At 35.6% G+C, this 14,777-nt stretch overlaps 1 protein-coding gene across 5 annotated transcripts in view; it reads right to left on the bottom strand.

The window, feature by feature from the left end:
• The window catches only part of CDK19 (cyclin dependent kinase 19), a 207,701-nt gene that overhangs the window by 80,062 nt on the left and 112,862 nt on the right, over positions 1 to 14,777 (bottom strand). For 2 of the 5 annotated variants that reach the window (XM_027855701.1, XM_027855695.1), the window contains one exon: positions 14,254 to 14,408. The exons of the other annotated variants lie outside the window; for them this stretch is intronic. In XM_027855701.1, the coding sequence (XP_027711502.1) occupies positions 14,254 to 14,394 (141 nt within the window). In that variant the 5' untranslated portion in view covers positions 14,395 to 14,408. The remainder of the gene's footprint in view (positions 1 to 14,253; positions 14,409 to 14,777) is intronic. 5 annotated transcript variants of the gene reach the window in all.

Here is a 14,777-nt window from a genome sequence, read left to right on the forward strand (position 1 = left end):
TCTCTCTCTCTCTCTCTCTCTCTCTCTCTCTCTCTCTCTCTCTCTCTCTCTCTCTCACACACACACTCACACACACACACACACACGCCTTTTTTGGGCAAATGAAAAATTCTTTATTGGAGTTACATGCAATTAAAAATTCTGTGTCAAACAAAACTAATGCAGTTAAAATTGAAAGAACAAGGGAAAATATCATGTTTCTCTGAGCAATCTATACAAATATACAAGAAAAAAGATATTCTTTAATACATAGAGGATATGAAAACTGGCAATTCTCAAAAGGAAGAAATGCAAGCTATCAACAATCATATGAAAAAAAGGTTTCAAATCAGTAAAGAAAAATGCAAACTAAAATTCTGAAAATCTGCCTCAGACCACTGATGATCTGGGGATGGAGCTATGGAATTGGTCCAATGTTCTGGAAAGTGATATGGAACCAAGTCCAAAAGTCACTAACCTGTGCAATACCCTTTGTCCTAGTTATAGCACAACTGGGGCCTCCTCAAAGGAATCAAAAAAAAGTGAAAAAGAACCCATATATACACAAATATTTATAGCAGCTCTTTTTGTTGTAACAAAGAAATGGAAATTAGATGAGTGCCCATAAATTAGGAAATGGCTGAATAAATTGTGGGAGATAAATATAACAAAACATTACAACAGAAGAAATAGTGAAAAGAATGGTTTCAGAGAAATTTGGGAATATTATATGAACTGATGCAGAGTAAAGTAATAAGAACCAGAGAACAATTTATACAAAAGTAACAAAAAAAATCTGTAATGAAAAACGACTTTCAAAGGTTTAAGAACTCTTACCACAGCTGCAGAGAACTGGTGATTAAGGATGCTAGCCACTTACTGACAGAAGAATGGTAGGCCCAAGATACAGAATAAGACATAAATTTTCATAAGCGACCAATGTGAGAATTTTCTTCTTTGACTATATAACTACATTTAGGTATAGATATCTGTTAGCAGGGTTTTTTTCCTTTTCTTTTTAAAAAATTTTTTGGGGAAAGGTAGGAAAGAAAGTAGAATTAGCAAAAGGGTTGCTTAAAAAAAGAGGGTCATTGACTTGTTTTTTAATGCCCAAAAGAGAAGGTCAGAAGGAAATAAAGACAAGCAAGTTAGCTTTGAAAGAAACATATTGAATTTGCTGCATATTTAAAGTCTAAAGCAAGTTATACTGTTTCATAAACAAGCCTCTTTTCTTCTGTTCTGTTTTGTATATGGAAATGCTTATTTGCTTTTTGTCAAGTTTGGAATAAAAAATAATAAGCTGTATTTTAGGGGGGAGAGAAATAATCCACGCTTAACAAATATGGAGAATATACTTTTATTGTCCCTGGGACCCTCAATTGAGACTAATAAAGAGTTCTTCAAACTTAGTTCACCCAGACCAAGGGACTGTTGCTCTCTGGTCAAGTTCACGCCATGACAGAACCCTAAAGCAATCTTTTCCACAGCACTGTCTCTCCCCCTTTTGACCTCAGGCTTTCGGGGAAAATAATAAAACCAACATTATCATTTCTGGAAAAGTCAATTTATTGGGCCTACTGAACATCTCTATGACCTCCCAGTCCAAAACGCCCCTACAGGCCACCACTCCTTTATGTAGTCTTCAGCTTTTAAAATGTAAAGCTTCTTGAGGGCATAAATTAGCTTTCTTTTATATTTGTTTCTTCAGTGCTAAGAACCAAGCCTGAGACAAAATAAGGGCTGAAATGCTTTTTCAATCATCTACTCATGCAAATGTTGTTGTCCAGTCATCCAGCCACCTCCACCTCTTCATGACCCTGTGGACCATACAGTCCATGGGGTTTTCTTGGTAAAGATACTGGAGTGGTTTGCCATTTTCTTCTCCAGTAGATCAAGGTAAACAAAGGTTAATGGTCTTGCCCAGAGTCTCACAGCTAGTTAAGTGTCTGAGGCTGGAGTTGAACTCAAGTCTTCCTGACTTCAGAATAGGTACTCTATCCACTGAGCCACCAAGCCTCCTCCACTCATGCATGTGGACAGCTATAATTAATATCTATGCTTTATTGGATCAAGCCTCCATTAATTTTCAAAGTATAAAATGCAACATTTTAAAACAAAATAAATAGATCTGACCTCAAAAGAATTTGTAAGTTTCTTTGAATGAGGAAATGTTTAATATTAAATAAATTACAATTGCAATATGATTGGGGAAAGGGCTTAAACAGAATGCTCAAGTGATCTTTAAAATTAAATTTCAGATCAGTGGACTTAAAATTGTACATTTATATGTGAACAATACAAAATGAAAATAATTTGGGAGCATATCATGTCATTTCAGTTATACTGTAAACTTCCAGCAGGTGGCATGAGCACACACATACACATACACACAGACACAGACACAGACACAGACACACACACACACACACACACACTCTTTCTTTCTCTCTCTCTCTCTCCCCAAAGACTTCTTTCAGATGGAAAACTTTGTCTCTGCATAACAATGCACAGAAATGCTTCCAGTTAGCACAAAAAAAAAATCATTTATCAATAGAAACAAATCTAATAAACTTCAACTAAATTGAACAATATCTGCTATGAGGTTAAAAAAATTCCTGTAATGCTTTAGTTAATAAATTCTAAAATATTTCCAAAGCTACTATGAGTACAATACTAAATGAATACTGTGCCACTCAATCATTATTTTATGTTAATATACTAAAATAATAAGTAAAAGACAGAAATCAATTAGGATTATGAAAAACAGTTTATAGCACTTCAGCTTTTCATATGCTATTATATCCAGCAAAGTACATATAAAGAAGATAAAATAACACTAATTTGTTCATTAAAAAAACAGTTAAGTAGTTTTATATTTCATTTTTATTTCACGAATGCCGAAGAAAAACATGGGGGGAGGGGGAATGGAGGGACAATGTCCAATTCCTTAAATAATTAGTATCATCACAGAAATAATGTTATCAACATTGAATTCTACTTTTTATGCCCTTCATTACACTAAAAAATAATCACACTAGACTACAGGGCTATTTAATCAGTTATATTGCACAAAGTGCTCAAGCATAACCTTAATGACTGATTGTAACTCCTAAAAACATAATGAGAAAATATCTGATCTGCCATAGTTTTTCCCATTTCAATTCATGAAGCATTTTTTATGTATCTACCATATACCACCTCCATACATAATACAAGTTCCTAGGCAAAAAGACCTCTAAACCAGGTTCCTGAAAGGACCTCTAACTGAAATTGACGTCGCCCAGGTCAAGTAATGACAAAGAGCAGAAGCCTCTCAGCACCATACAGAGATAGGATCAGGTAGCCACAGACAAAAACAAAATAGTCCCTGCCCTCAAGGAGCTTACATTCTGTTGAAGAGAAAACAAGGACACAAAAGGGTAAATGCAAAAGGAAGAAAATACTAACAATTGTATGGGATAGGGGAATAATTAAATAAAACTTTTTACAGAAGGTAGCATCTGGACTGAATTAGAAGAAAAATAAGGATTTTAATGAGAAGGGGGTATATTCTAAATGAACTCTTAATTCTAGTGTCTTCCCTCTATTAATTATTTTTTATTTATCTTATACATAGTTTGTGGTATATCTGTGTTAGTTAGTTGCATCCCCCATTAGATTATGAGAAACTGAATGGCAGGACTCTCTTTTATCTCTTTTGGTATCCCCAGAGTTCAGTATATAGTAGGTGCTTAATAAATTGTTATTGATTGATTGACTGTATGAAAGTACAGAATCTAGAGATGGAATTTTAAGTTCCAGGAAACAGACCAATTTGGCTGGGATAATATTTCTAGGAAACAATTTGGAATGATGCAAGAAAGGGTATGTATGTCCTTTGACTCGAAGATCATCTGCTGAATGATCCTTACCTATTTATTCAACCCTAATCTCTCTGCTGAGCTCTAGTCTAGAATCACCAACTGCCTCTTGGACATCTCTAAGTTGAGGTCCCATGGCCATTACAAACTCAACACATCCAAAAGCAGAAGTTATTATTTTTCCCAAAAAATCCTCCCTATTGCTGCTGAGGACACCACCATCCTCCCAGTCACCTAAATCCATAATCTCAGTAACATACTCAACTATTCAATTAGCATTGATGCCTCCAATACAACTTGGTCCAAAGTCTTTTCATTTCTGTCTGCACATCTGTCATATCTTCCCATTCACACAGTCAGATCCTAGTTACAGACCATCATCATCTCATGGCAGGATTACTGTATCTACCTTCTAGTTGGTTTCCCTGTCTTAAGCCCCTCCCTATTCCATACTATCCTGCACTCAGTTTCCAAAGTGATATTCCTAAAACACAGGTTTGACCATTTGAGTTGCTCCTTTACTCAAAGAACTCCAATGTTCTCAATTATCTCCAGGATCACATATAAAATCTTCTATTTGACTTTTAAAAGCCTTCACAACCTGACCCCTTGCCTTTCCAATCTTCTTAACACTTTACACCCCACTTGTACACTACAAAAATAACACTCAGATGTTGCTGAGGATAAGATTTGGCAACTAACAGTATACATCATGGGATGAGGGAAAGGGAAGAGTCAAGAATAACAAAGGCTGACAACACAGGTGACTAGAACATCTATTTCATCACTAGAGTTTGGGAAAGTTGAACAAGGGGTAGATTTGAGGGTGAGACAATTAGTTCCATTTTGAACAATTTTTTTTGTATTTCAGATGCCAAAGGTGGAAATGTCAAATTAAAAGTTGACAAAATAGAACTGGAAATCAAGAAATAGAGAAGGATTATATATACAGACAAGAAAGTAATTAAAATAGTAATAATTGAATCTATGGTATCTGATGTGATTGATCACCAAGGAAAAACATAAAGAGAGACCAGGACAGAACCTTGAGTCATATCCATGTTTAATGAAAATAATAACAACTGTAGTATTTACCTCATGAGTTTGTTTGTTGTGAGGATCAATAAGGGATATAAATGTCAATTATTATTGTTACTGCTATCACGAATTATGAGATGAAGAAAGCAATGTCACAAAAGCCAAGGGATAAAAAAATCCAGGAGGAGGGATAGAGAGTGTCAAAAGTTACAGAGAACTCGGGGGGTGGGGCGGGGCAGTTAGGTGGCACAGTGGATAGAGCACCAGCCCTGGAGTCAGGAGAACCTGAGTTCAAATCTGGTCTCAGACCAGACACTTGACACTGACTTATACTGGGCAAGTCACTTAACCCCCAACTGCCTCACTAAAAAAAAAAAAAAAAAAAAAAAAAAAAAAGGTACAGAGAACTCAAGAAGAATAAGGACAGAGAAAAGGATTAAGCATTATGAGATGACTTCGTCCCAAAGTACAGTGATGGTAAAGAAAGGAATAGAAGCTCGGATTTTAGTGTTAGTATCAAAGTCAGGAGACCTTGGATGTAGAATGGTAGAGTCAGAAACCATATTGCAAAGGGAGAAGTGAGACAATAAGTGTAGACAATTTTTTTTAACAGAAGTACAAATTTACATGTAATCGGGGAAAAATAAAATACTAAATAAAATTTTTAAAATAAGTATAAATGACTACAATAATATAAGTAGAAGAGCTATAGGACAGTAATTCAAAAGAATGACAAAGTCAGAAGAAGATTTTTAAAGGATAGCTAAGAGGTAGGCAAATTTGCAGGCAGTACAGAAAGTAGGATAAGGAAGATGAAAGAATGGGAATAAGCAAAGACGCAATCTCCCAGAGGATACAAGATCTAAGATTTAGACATGGCAGGCAGAGCAACTACCTTTTTTTGACTATAACAAAAGAGGAGTAAATGATGTCTGACATACAGGGGTTCCGAGGAGTAGAGTTGTAAAGAAAATGAAGCTCACAAAAAAATCGCGTCAATTTCTCAAGAAAGAGAGGAGATTCTCTATTGAGAGGGAGGTGAGATATGAGGTATGAGGAGACAGAAGATTCAATGGAGCTGTTGCAAGGAACATGTTAGAGAGTAAATGAGGAAAAAATAAAACATTCCTATGTAATATAAGGGATCTGGTTAAGATTAAATAACATCAGGTTTAAGTGAATCTAGTCAATATTAGTTGTGAAACATCTTTCAGCAGTGTTCAGCAACATAGGAGCTCAGAAGGTAAATGGTGGGGTAAACAAGGGCTGAAGTTTGGCAATACATCAGCACAAAGATAAAAGGGAAAGGAATTCAAGGGCAGAGATAAGGGTATAATTATACTTGTCAACTAACTATTGAGTAAATTCTCAATAGTGATGAGAAGAGAAAAAGCCCAGTAAAGAGGTAATGATCTGGGTTCTCTCCACTCATACAGCCAGCCTTCTATTTAAGGCTTTCATCACCACTCATCTGTACCAGTAAAAGCCTTCTAAATGATCTCCCTGCCTCAAGTTTCTCACTACTCCAATCCATTCTCCACTCAACTTCCAAAGTGATTTGTAGAATTGAAGGTCTAACCATGTCACCTTCTGTTCAATGAATTCCACTGGTTCCTCATTGCATCTAGAATCAAATGCAAAGTCCTTTGGCATATCAAGGTTATCTTGATAACCTGGTCCCTTCCTACCTTTCCAATCTTATATGTGAGCAACACCACTAGACTACTTGGAGCTCTGGCTTCCTTCAAGCCTCTGCTCAAATGTCATCTCTAAAGGAAGCCATTCCTAGTTCCCCTAGCTGCTAATGCCTTCCCGTTTCAGATAACCTTTCTAGTTTGTATATATCATGTATATACCTTGTATGTTATTTAAAAATCTCATTCTACCTAACTAGAATGCATACTCCTTACAGGGAAGGAATATGGGGTTTTGTATTCCTAAACCTCATTACAGCACATAACAAGCTCTTAATAAATGCTTGGTGACTGAGAAAGGAGAAGGTAGACAAGGATATTTAGGAAGACATCAATACATATACTAAAATCTCCAAGTATGAAGGTAAGTGTAGAGAGTGAAGTCAAAATGGTGGAGTGAGAGGAAGCATTTTTGCTAACTCACTGAGCATACCTACTCCACAACAACACAGAAAACTCACTAGACCTAATTCTGATAAGAAAACCAAGAAAAAGTCACAGTGAGTCATTTTTCCTGACCAAGGCAACTTATGAAGACAGACAAGGAGGTCTGTGGATACTGGGATGGGGAAAGGAGCTAGGCAGGAGCAGGGGTGGGAATGGAGAGGAGAATACCTTTGGGGATCCCTGAATTGGAACTAGGAGCAAGAACAGGTGCCAGCTGGCAATTCTGTCTCTGTCTCATACTCCCTAGTTCTGGGTCACAGATTCAGGGTAAAGAAGAGCAGTAACAAGGGGACAGAGTGCTGACTCAGGTCTAACGGTTAGCCCCACAGTAGCAGCTGAAAGATGAAATGACTGAAGAAACAAAGGTTCGATCTTCTGAGCATATTAATTTGTTAAGCAATACATAGCAACTGCCTGACAAACTGGGACCAGACCTCCTCAGCTTAGGCCTGGACCCTTAATACTGGGGGAGGCAGATTTTTATACTTTACAAACAATTCAATAAGGCCAATTAATTAAAAGGAAACAATACAACATTAAGCAATCTGATTTCTATTTAGATGAAAGATTAGGTTCTTTCTAAGAAGGAGGAAAGTGAACAGGTGCAATTTTCTGAAATCAGAAAAAGATGTGTTGTACTCACTCCAAGTGTCTGTAAATAATGAAAGGAACATGGAAACGGGCAACTAGGTGCTACAGTGGATAGAGCGCCAGCCCTGGAATCAGGAGGACCTAAGTTCAAATTCAGCCACAGATACTTGGCACTTATTAGCTCTGTGACCCTAAGCAAGTCACTTAACCCCACTGCTCAGCAAAAAACAAACAAAAAAAGGAACATGGAAAAATAACTGATTGATCAATACAGGACCAGTTTGCACAGATATATGGGTTGCTTGAAGTTTACAACTATAAGAAAACTTCTCGCTTTAATCTTTGGATATAACTGGCCAGTACAACCTAGATCCTTAGCTAGGGGTCTCTAAATAGTAGGTGGGGATGGTCCAGCTTCCTAGTGATGCAGGGATAGGTTCAAACAGTACAATGTTTTTCTCCCAATTCCCACAATTGAATAAATTTTTCTCACAAGACAGAAGTTGGACTAGACCCATAATTGAATAGAACTAGTTCCAGAACTAAGTCACAAGATGAAGTCAGTGTGGTTCACTCAATTCCCACAATTAGTCACTTGCTGTACTAATCCCCTCAATCCCCTCATGACACACAAGCCTGCAGTGGAATAACCAGGGCAGGAAACTAAGACTAAAGGGAAGCCAGCAGTTCGGCCACTCTGCACCTGCACGACTTCCCTGTGGGCTAGCTATTTATTCTGAGTCCAGAAACAGTCTACTGAAACTCAACTACATAATAAGCTAACAGACAGAAATGGGTCAGGAATTTGCAAAGTTCATACCAAGAGGGCAGTAAACAAACCTCTCCATGGATTGCACTACTGTGGAAACCCTGAACATGTACAGGACCCCAGGCTGAGCTATGAAAGCAGCAGCAGGACATAAAAGACAAAAGCTGAGGATACACATTCCCCCAGCAGTGAGCAGAGTCCAACACTAACACAAGGCCCCAAGTCAAGAAGCGGGCTGGAAAAATGAGCAAACAGAAAAAAAAACAACAAACCCTCAATCATAAAAAGCTACTATGGTGACAGTAAAGCTCAAGACACAAACACAGAAGACAATTACTTGAAAACATCTACAAGCAAAGCCTCCAAAGTAAAATGCAGATTGGAATTCTTAGAAGAGTTAAAGAGATTTTTTTGTTGTTTGGGTTTTATAATTAGTATTTTATTTTTTCCCCAATTACATACGAAGACAATTTTTAATATTCATTTTTTATAAATTTTCTCCCTCCTCTCCCTAAGATGGCAAGCAATTTGATATAGATTATATATGTGCAATCATGCAAAACATATTTGCATATTAATCATGTTGTGAAAGAAAAAATAGAAAAAAAGGAAAAAACCATGAAATAAAGTGAAAACCGTATGCTTCGATCTACAGACTCATACCCTTCTTTCTCCAGATGTGGATAGAATTTTCCATCATGAATCTTTTGGAACTGCCTTGGATCACTGTGTTGTTGAGAAGAGGTAAGTCAATCAGAGCTGATTATCACACAATGTTGCTATTACTGCGTACAATGCTCTCCTGGTTCTGCTCACTTCTCTTTGTGTCAGTTCATATACATGAAAGATTTTTTTTAAAAAGAGCAAAAAAAATTATCTTCAAAACTAAATAAGAGCACTAGAGGGAAAAATGGTTAAAGAAATGAGAGCTATGCAAAAAAGTTATGAAGACAAGTAACAGCTTGGTAAAAGAGGTATAAAACCTTATCAAAGAAATTAAATCCTTTAAATTATAATTGGCCATATAGAAGTTAATGACTCCATGAGATATAAATAATAAAACAAAGTCAAAAGAGAGAGTAAGGATAGAGAAGACTTGTGAGTCAGGTACTGAATCTCCTAAGAAAGAAGAATGTTTTTTAAACCCTAGAGCTTAGCTTCAGAAATAGTAAGCACTTAAAAGCACACTGACTGTTGCTGAGAAAGGAAACAGAATAACCCTGAAACCAGTAAGTTACCACAAAAATTGAGTGACAGAAATGTAGTCAACCTCACAGGAGGTTTACTAAGTAACAGTGGCAGAGAGAAGGACTGGAAGTTTGTTCCAATATTGGGGGGAAGGGGAGAGATTGGCCTGGGGTGGGGGGGGGAAGATAGGGGAGAATAGAAGACAAAACATGGAATACAGGAGAAGATAGAGATAGAGCATCTTCTGGAGGAAGTCACATTTTTGAGAATGCAGAAAGATGGGGAAAGATTAAGAGAAAGATGACTAGGATGAAGGGACATTTGTTAAGACATCAAGGTGGAATAGGCAATGGGGCAAGAATGCCTGCAGATTCAATCCCTGAGGAGCCAGAACTAAAGCCCAATCCAACCAAAGAATTGTGCTGGTGATAGAGGACTTCAGAGTCAGAAACAGCTCTATCTAATAAGAACAATAGTTCATCATTATATAGTATTTTCAGATTTGCAAAGTACTTTACATACATTTTCTCTGTGATTATGAAAGATTAGGACTTTATTTTCCCCTTAGAAATGACAGGAGAGGAAATTCAGGTTTGTACCTGAACAGGTTTCTCTTACTGCCACCTACTTAGCCACCACTCACATGAGTGCTCAGTGGTAATGGCAGGCTAACAAAGTTCTTCCCCCACACATAAGAAAAACATAGGACAGAGTAGGTACAGTTTCCACACAAAATAGGGGGCCAGGTCTAGGGCTCCCATATAAAATACCACCATCAATACATAACAGGACAGTAAAGACATCTATATTATTGTCCTGTCATATACTGGGGGTGTTAGTAGTAAAAGAACAAAAGGGCAATACCAAAAGATTAAAATAGCTAAAGAATAAAGTGCATATGAAAAAGAGTAAGAACCAAATTAAGTTTTGAAAGGATATTCCTAGATTTAGAGTTAGAAGGGACCTCAGTGGCCATATAGTTCAAACTTCTCATTTTACAAATGTGTAAACTGAGGACCACACTAGGTTAAGTATCTTGCCCAAGGTCATACAAGCAGTAAGTGACAGACAAGATTTGAACTCGTCTTCCAGACAATTTCCTCTATTTCTAAAACAGCACTCTCTTGGAACTCAAATCCTAAGTCAAAAAATTAAAGATTTATTTGGAATATTTAGTTATGATATAAATTATGCATACCTTATAAATTCAATGGAATTAGTCAAAAGTGAAATCAAACAATTTTGATGCATATCTAAAAGTTTCTGCTATTTCTCCAATAAAAATTCCTATTCCCTCTGTACCATTAAATTCAGTGGTTATACAACAACAAGACTGGATTAATTAAAATACAAATCAAAACAACTCTAAGATGCTATCTCACCTCCATCAGATAGGCAAAAGAGACAAAAAAGGAAAATGACAATTACCGGATGAAAGTCACACACAAAGATTTTACTATTGGTGGATTGGTTCCATAATTATATAAAGCAATTTGGAGTTACATCCCAAAATTTACTAAAATGTGCGGATCCTCTGACCCAGTGATATATGACAAGGAATAAATCCTTCCAAATATCAAAGGCAGAAGGAAAGAACTAATATATACATAATATTTATAGCAGCACTTTTTGTTGTAGCAAAAAACTGGAACAAAAGTAGGTGCCTATCAGTTGGGGAATGGCTAAACAAATGATGACATATGAATGTAATGAAATATTATTACACTATAAGAAATAACCAAAGGGACAGATTCACAGAAACTTGGGGAAGACTTGTATAAAATGATGCAGAGTGAAATCATTAGAAGCAGAAGAACAATGTACAATTTGAGTACAACACTACATATGAAAACTTTGAAAGGCATAAGAACACAATGTTCAATAAAATGACCAGTCAATTCAGAAGACTGATGAGGCATACACTTTCTTTACAAAAAGGTGTTGGGGCTGTATGTAGGTACAGAATAAGATAATAAATTTTTAAACTCAATTTTCAAAGTCCCTGCCTTTAAGAAGCTTACATTTCCTAGGGAGAAAAGATACACATAAATATTTACAAAATAATTACACAGAAAACATTTTGGGGGAAAGGTCACCAAAAAAGGTAAAAAAGGGGGGGGGGGGGAGGGAATACCAAGGTAACTTTGACCAAACTATAATGAATCCTACCTGGAATCCTGCCTCAAGGATCTGCATTTCTTATCTAGGCTGCCCCATTTGATAGCTTCTGAATCTACAGATTACTAAAAATAACATGTTTTTGTTTCCTTTCCCCCTTACCAAAAGGTGGAGTTAGTTGGACAGTGACTGAAGAGATTTAAATCAGTCACATCCAAATCAAAGGAGGAATTGCTTGTACATATAAAATATTAAAAATAGTCTTACTCATTGCTAAAAATATTTTAAAACACATTATAGACAATATTAGATATCAATAAAACCAATTAAAGAAGCTTTGTAACTATTTACATTTTTAAAATGAATTTAAATGCACAAAATATTCTAATTTTTTTGTCATTCTCTATCTTCGTAAGGGACCTTTATTTGTCTGTTTAGTTTCATTCTCTTTTTCCATATGGTGGTCATAGACTTCTGGTCCTTCACTTTCTTTCTTTTTTTTTTTGCATTATGTCATAAAGGTCTTTCTATATTCTCTATTTCCTCATATTTGTCAATATATCAAGTATATCTCAATATTCCAATAAATCAATGTACCACAATTTGACCATTTATTTATTGCACTTAGATTACTTCATTTTTTGCAATTATAAATAATGTTACACTGACAATCTTTGATAGTCTCATTTCTAATTCAACACAACAGCATGAAAAAATCAAAAAAGTTTCAAAGTAACCTTTAATACTTTCAAAGGTATTTTGCTCCCTCCTCCAATTTTACTCCAGAAATTTGTCTGAATCCCTCTTTTTTCTCTCTACTAGCACTCTATCTTTATCTATGCTTATAGTCCCATTGACAGTAAACTTTTTGGAGACAGGAAATTGATTTTTAAATCTTTTTATTTCAAGTTTACCATGTTCCTTGCACATATGCAGATATTTGATGTTTGTCAAACTAAATTCTGAATACTTCAATTTTCAAATTGTGGAATCTATTCAACTTGGACATATTTTAAAGATTTACCCAACAAATTAATGTTGGTTAGCATCTACTCTGTTTCTGGTATCTCATGAATATTCCTGATAATACAGAAGAGAAAAAAACATAATTTCTGACAAAAATTTCTGGAGACAAATGACCTAACACTGCCTATAAAACAATTCAGACTACCATTAGGAATGCTAAATTTATGCATTCCTGCGAATGAACAAACAAAAGGAATAGCTTCTAAGCAGAAACTCCTGTCTCTTGTTTTTCCACAGAACTATGTAATGCTACAAGTTAAAACACAGCTCTACGTGTATTTTGTGCCTACCCAGATGTGGGTGTGTTTCAAAATGTAATTCTACATGCAGGAATGCATTTCAATTATGCCTACTTATGATTAAGGCATAATACTTCTGCCTTCTTTTTATATAATTTTATTACTCAGAGAAATGTCTACACAACTCTAAAACCAGTCTTGAAATTTTACTATATATGTGCCATAAATCTTTCATCTACTTAACATTATTCACTTTTTGAACCCTTTATTAGTAAGGAATAGGCACAGGAAAAAATTTTCCCATTCTTAGTTTAGATAAATGAGTGATTGTATATTGCTGTATGAACTAGAACTTTTTCTGCCTTGGTATCTCAAAGAGTTACAATGGCTGTCTTTCTTCAAACATAATAAATTTGTCTTTTAAAATAAGCAAAAGAAAAATTGGGGGCTCTAATTAATTCAGAACTGAAAATTAAAGGACAGAAAAATATCACAATAGAAATCTGTATATTATAAATCATTTTAGAGCACAGAGATTTTTAAGACTATCTACTTCAACCCCTTCTTTTTACAGATAAGGAAACTAAAGCCCAGAGATACTAAATGGGTAACTTGTCAAAAATCATCTAGCCAGCAAGTGATGGTCAGAATTCAAATCCAGGTCTCTCAACTCTCAGTTCTGAAACAAGAATAAGAAATTTCTTAAATGTGAATTAAAAACTAAAAAACAAACTACTTAAGTTAACATATAAAGTGAGATTCATTCTGAAGTTTTACATATCTTCATAATCTGTATAAAGAAAAAGAATTTTTAAAAAAATCTGTATAAAAGTATATTCTGAGAAAGACATTTACATATTAAAGCAAAAAATCTAAACCTAATCTAAAACAATTCTATTTACATTTAGGAATTATTCATTACCATTTCCACCTAAACCAGATCAAGGTTTCCTAAGTAAGCCATCAGTATCATGGGAAGTTGGCAAAATTCATCCAACATTAAGATTACAACTTAAAATGTATTCCTTGAAGTCTATGGTATTAACCATATTGTGGGAGGAGGGCTCACTGTAAAATACAACTAAATTACTAAAATAAAACAAAACAAAACAAAAAAAGCACAAAGTGACAGGATTCTTCTGACTGTGAGAAGAGCCTGTTGAAAAGAATAACTTCTAGTTTGACAAACAAAATGAATCCTAGAACCTAAAATTTTGAATGGCTCAGTTGTATGGCCCTTTACTATTAGCTTCGGGAAAGCACAGACAATCTCATAACAGCCCATCTCCTCTGCAGCAACTCACCTGGGAGTCATTTTTGTATCCTCTGGGAGGAGCTCTGAGTCCATGCTGCTCTAGCACAGCCAACCCTGCTGGCTTCCCCTTAGAATCAGGATCCAAGTATGAGAAGCAACTCTGAACAGAACCCTGGTGTTCATCAGTCATAAGACAGATCAGCTCTAAATAGAAATACAATACAGATGTCACCCCCAAAACATACAACACATAAATCTAAAACCAAAAGGGTATTAGCCTTCATTTCATCACTAGGTTAAAACACTGCACATACAAAACAAAAATAAGGGAAAGCCACAACTGACCTCAATTCATTAATGTCCATAATATTTTAAAGAGAAACAGTATATCTTTATATTAAAAACATTATATAAAAACATAAGAGGCTGGGAAATAACTTTTTTTAAATTCTAGATGACCGAAATCTATGTCAATAAGGAGCTATTTGACTGATGTTCTTATTTTATCTAGAATGTGGTTACACTTACACACACACACACACACACACACACACACACACACACACACACACA

The sequence above is a fragment of the Vombatus ursinus genome, unplaced genomic scaffold, assembly GCF_900497805.2.
Source record: "Vombatus ursinus unplaced genomic scaffold, bare-nosed wombat genome assembly UNPS02000582.1, whole genome shotgun sequence".
In the NCBI taxonomy this organism is placed as follows: Eukaryota; Metazoa; Chordata; class Mammalia; order Diprotodontia; family Vombatidae; genus Vombatus; species Vombatus ursinus.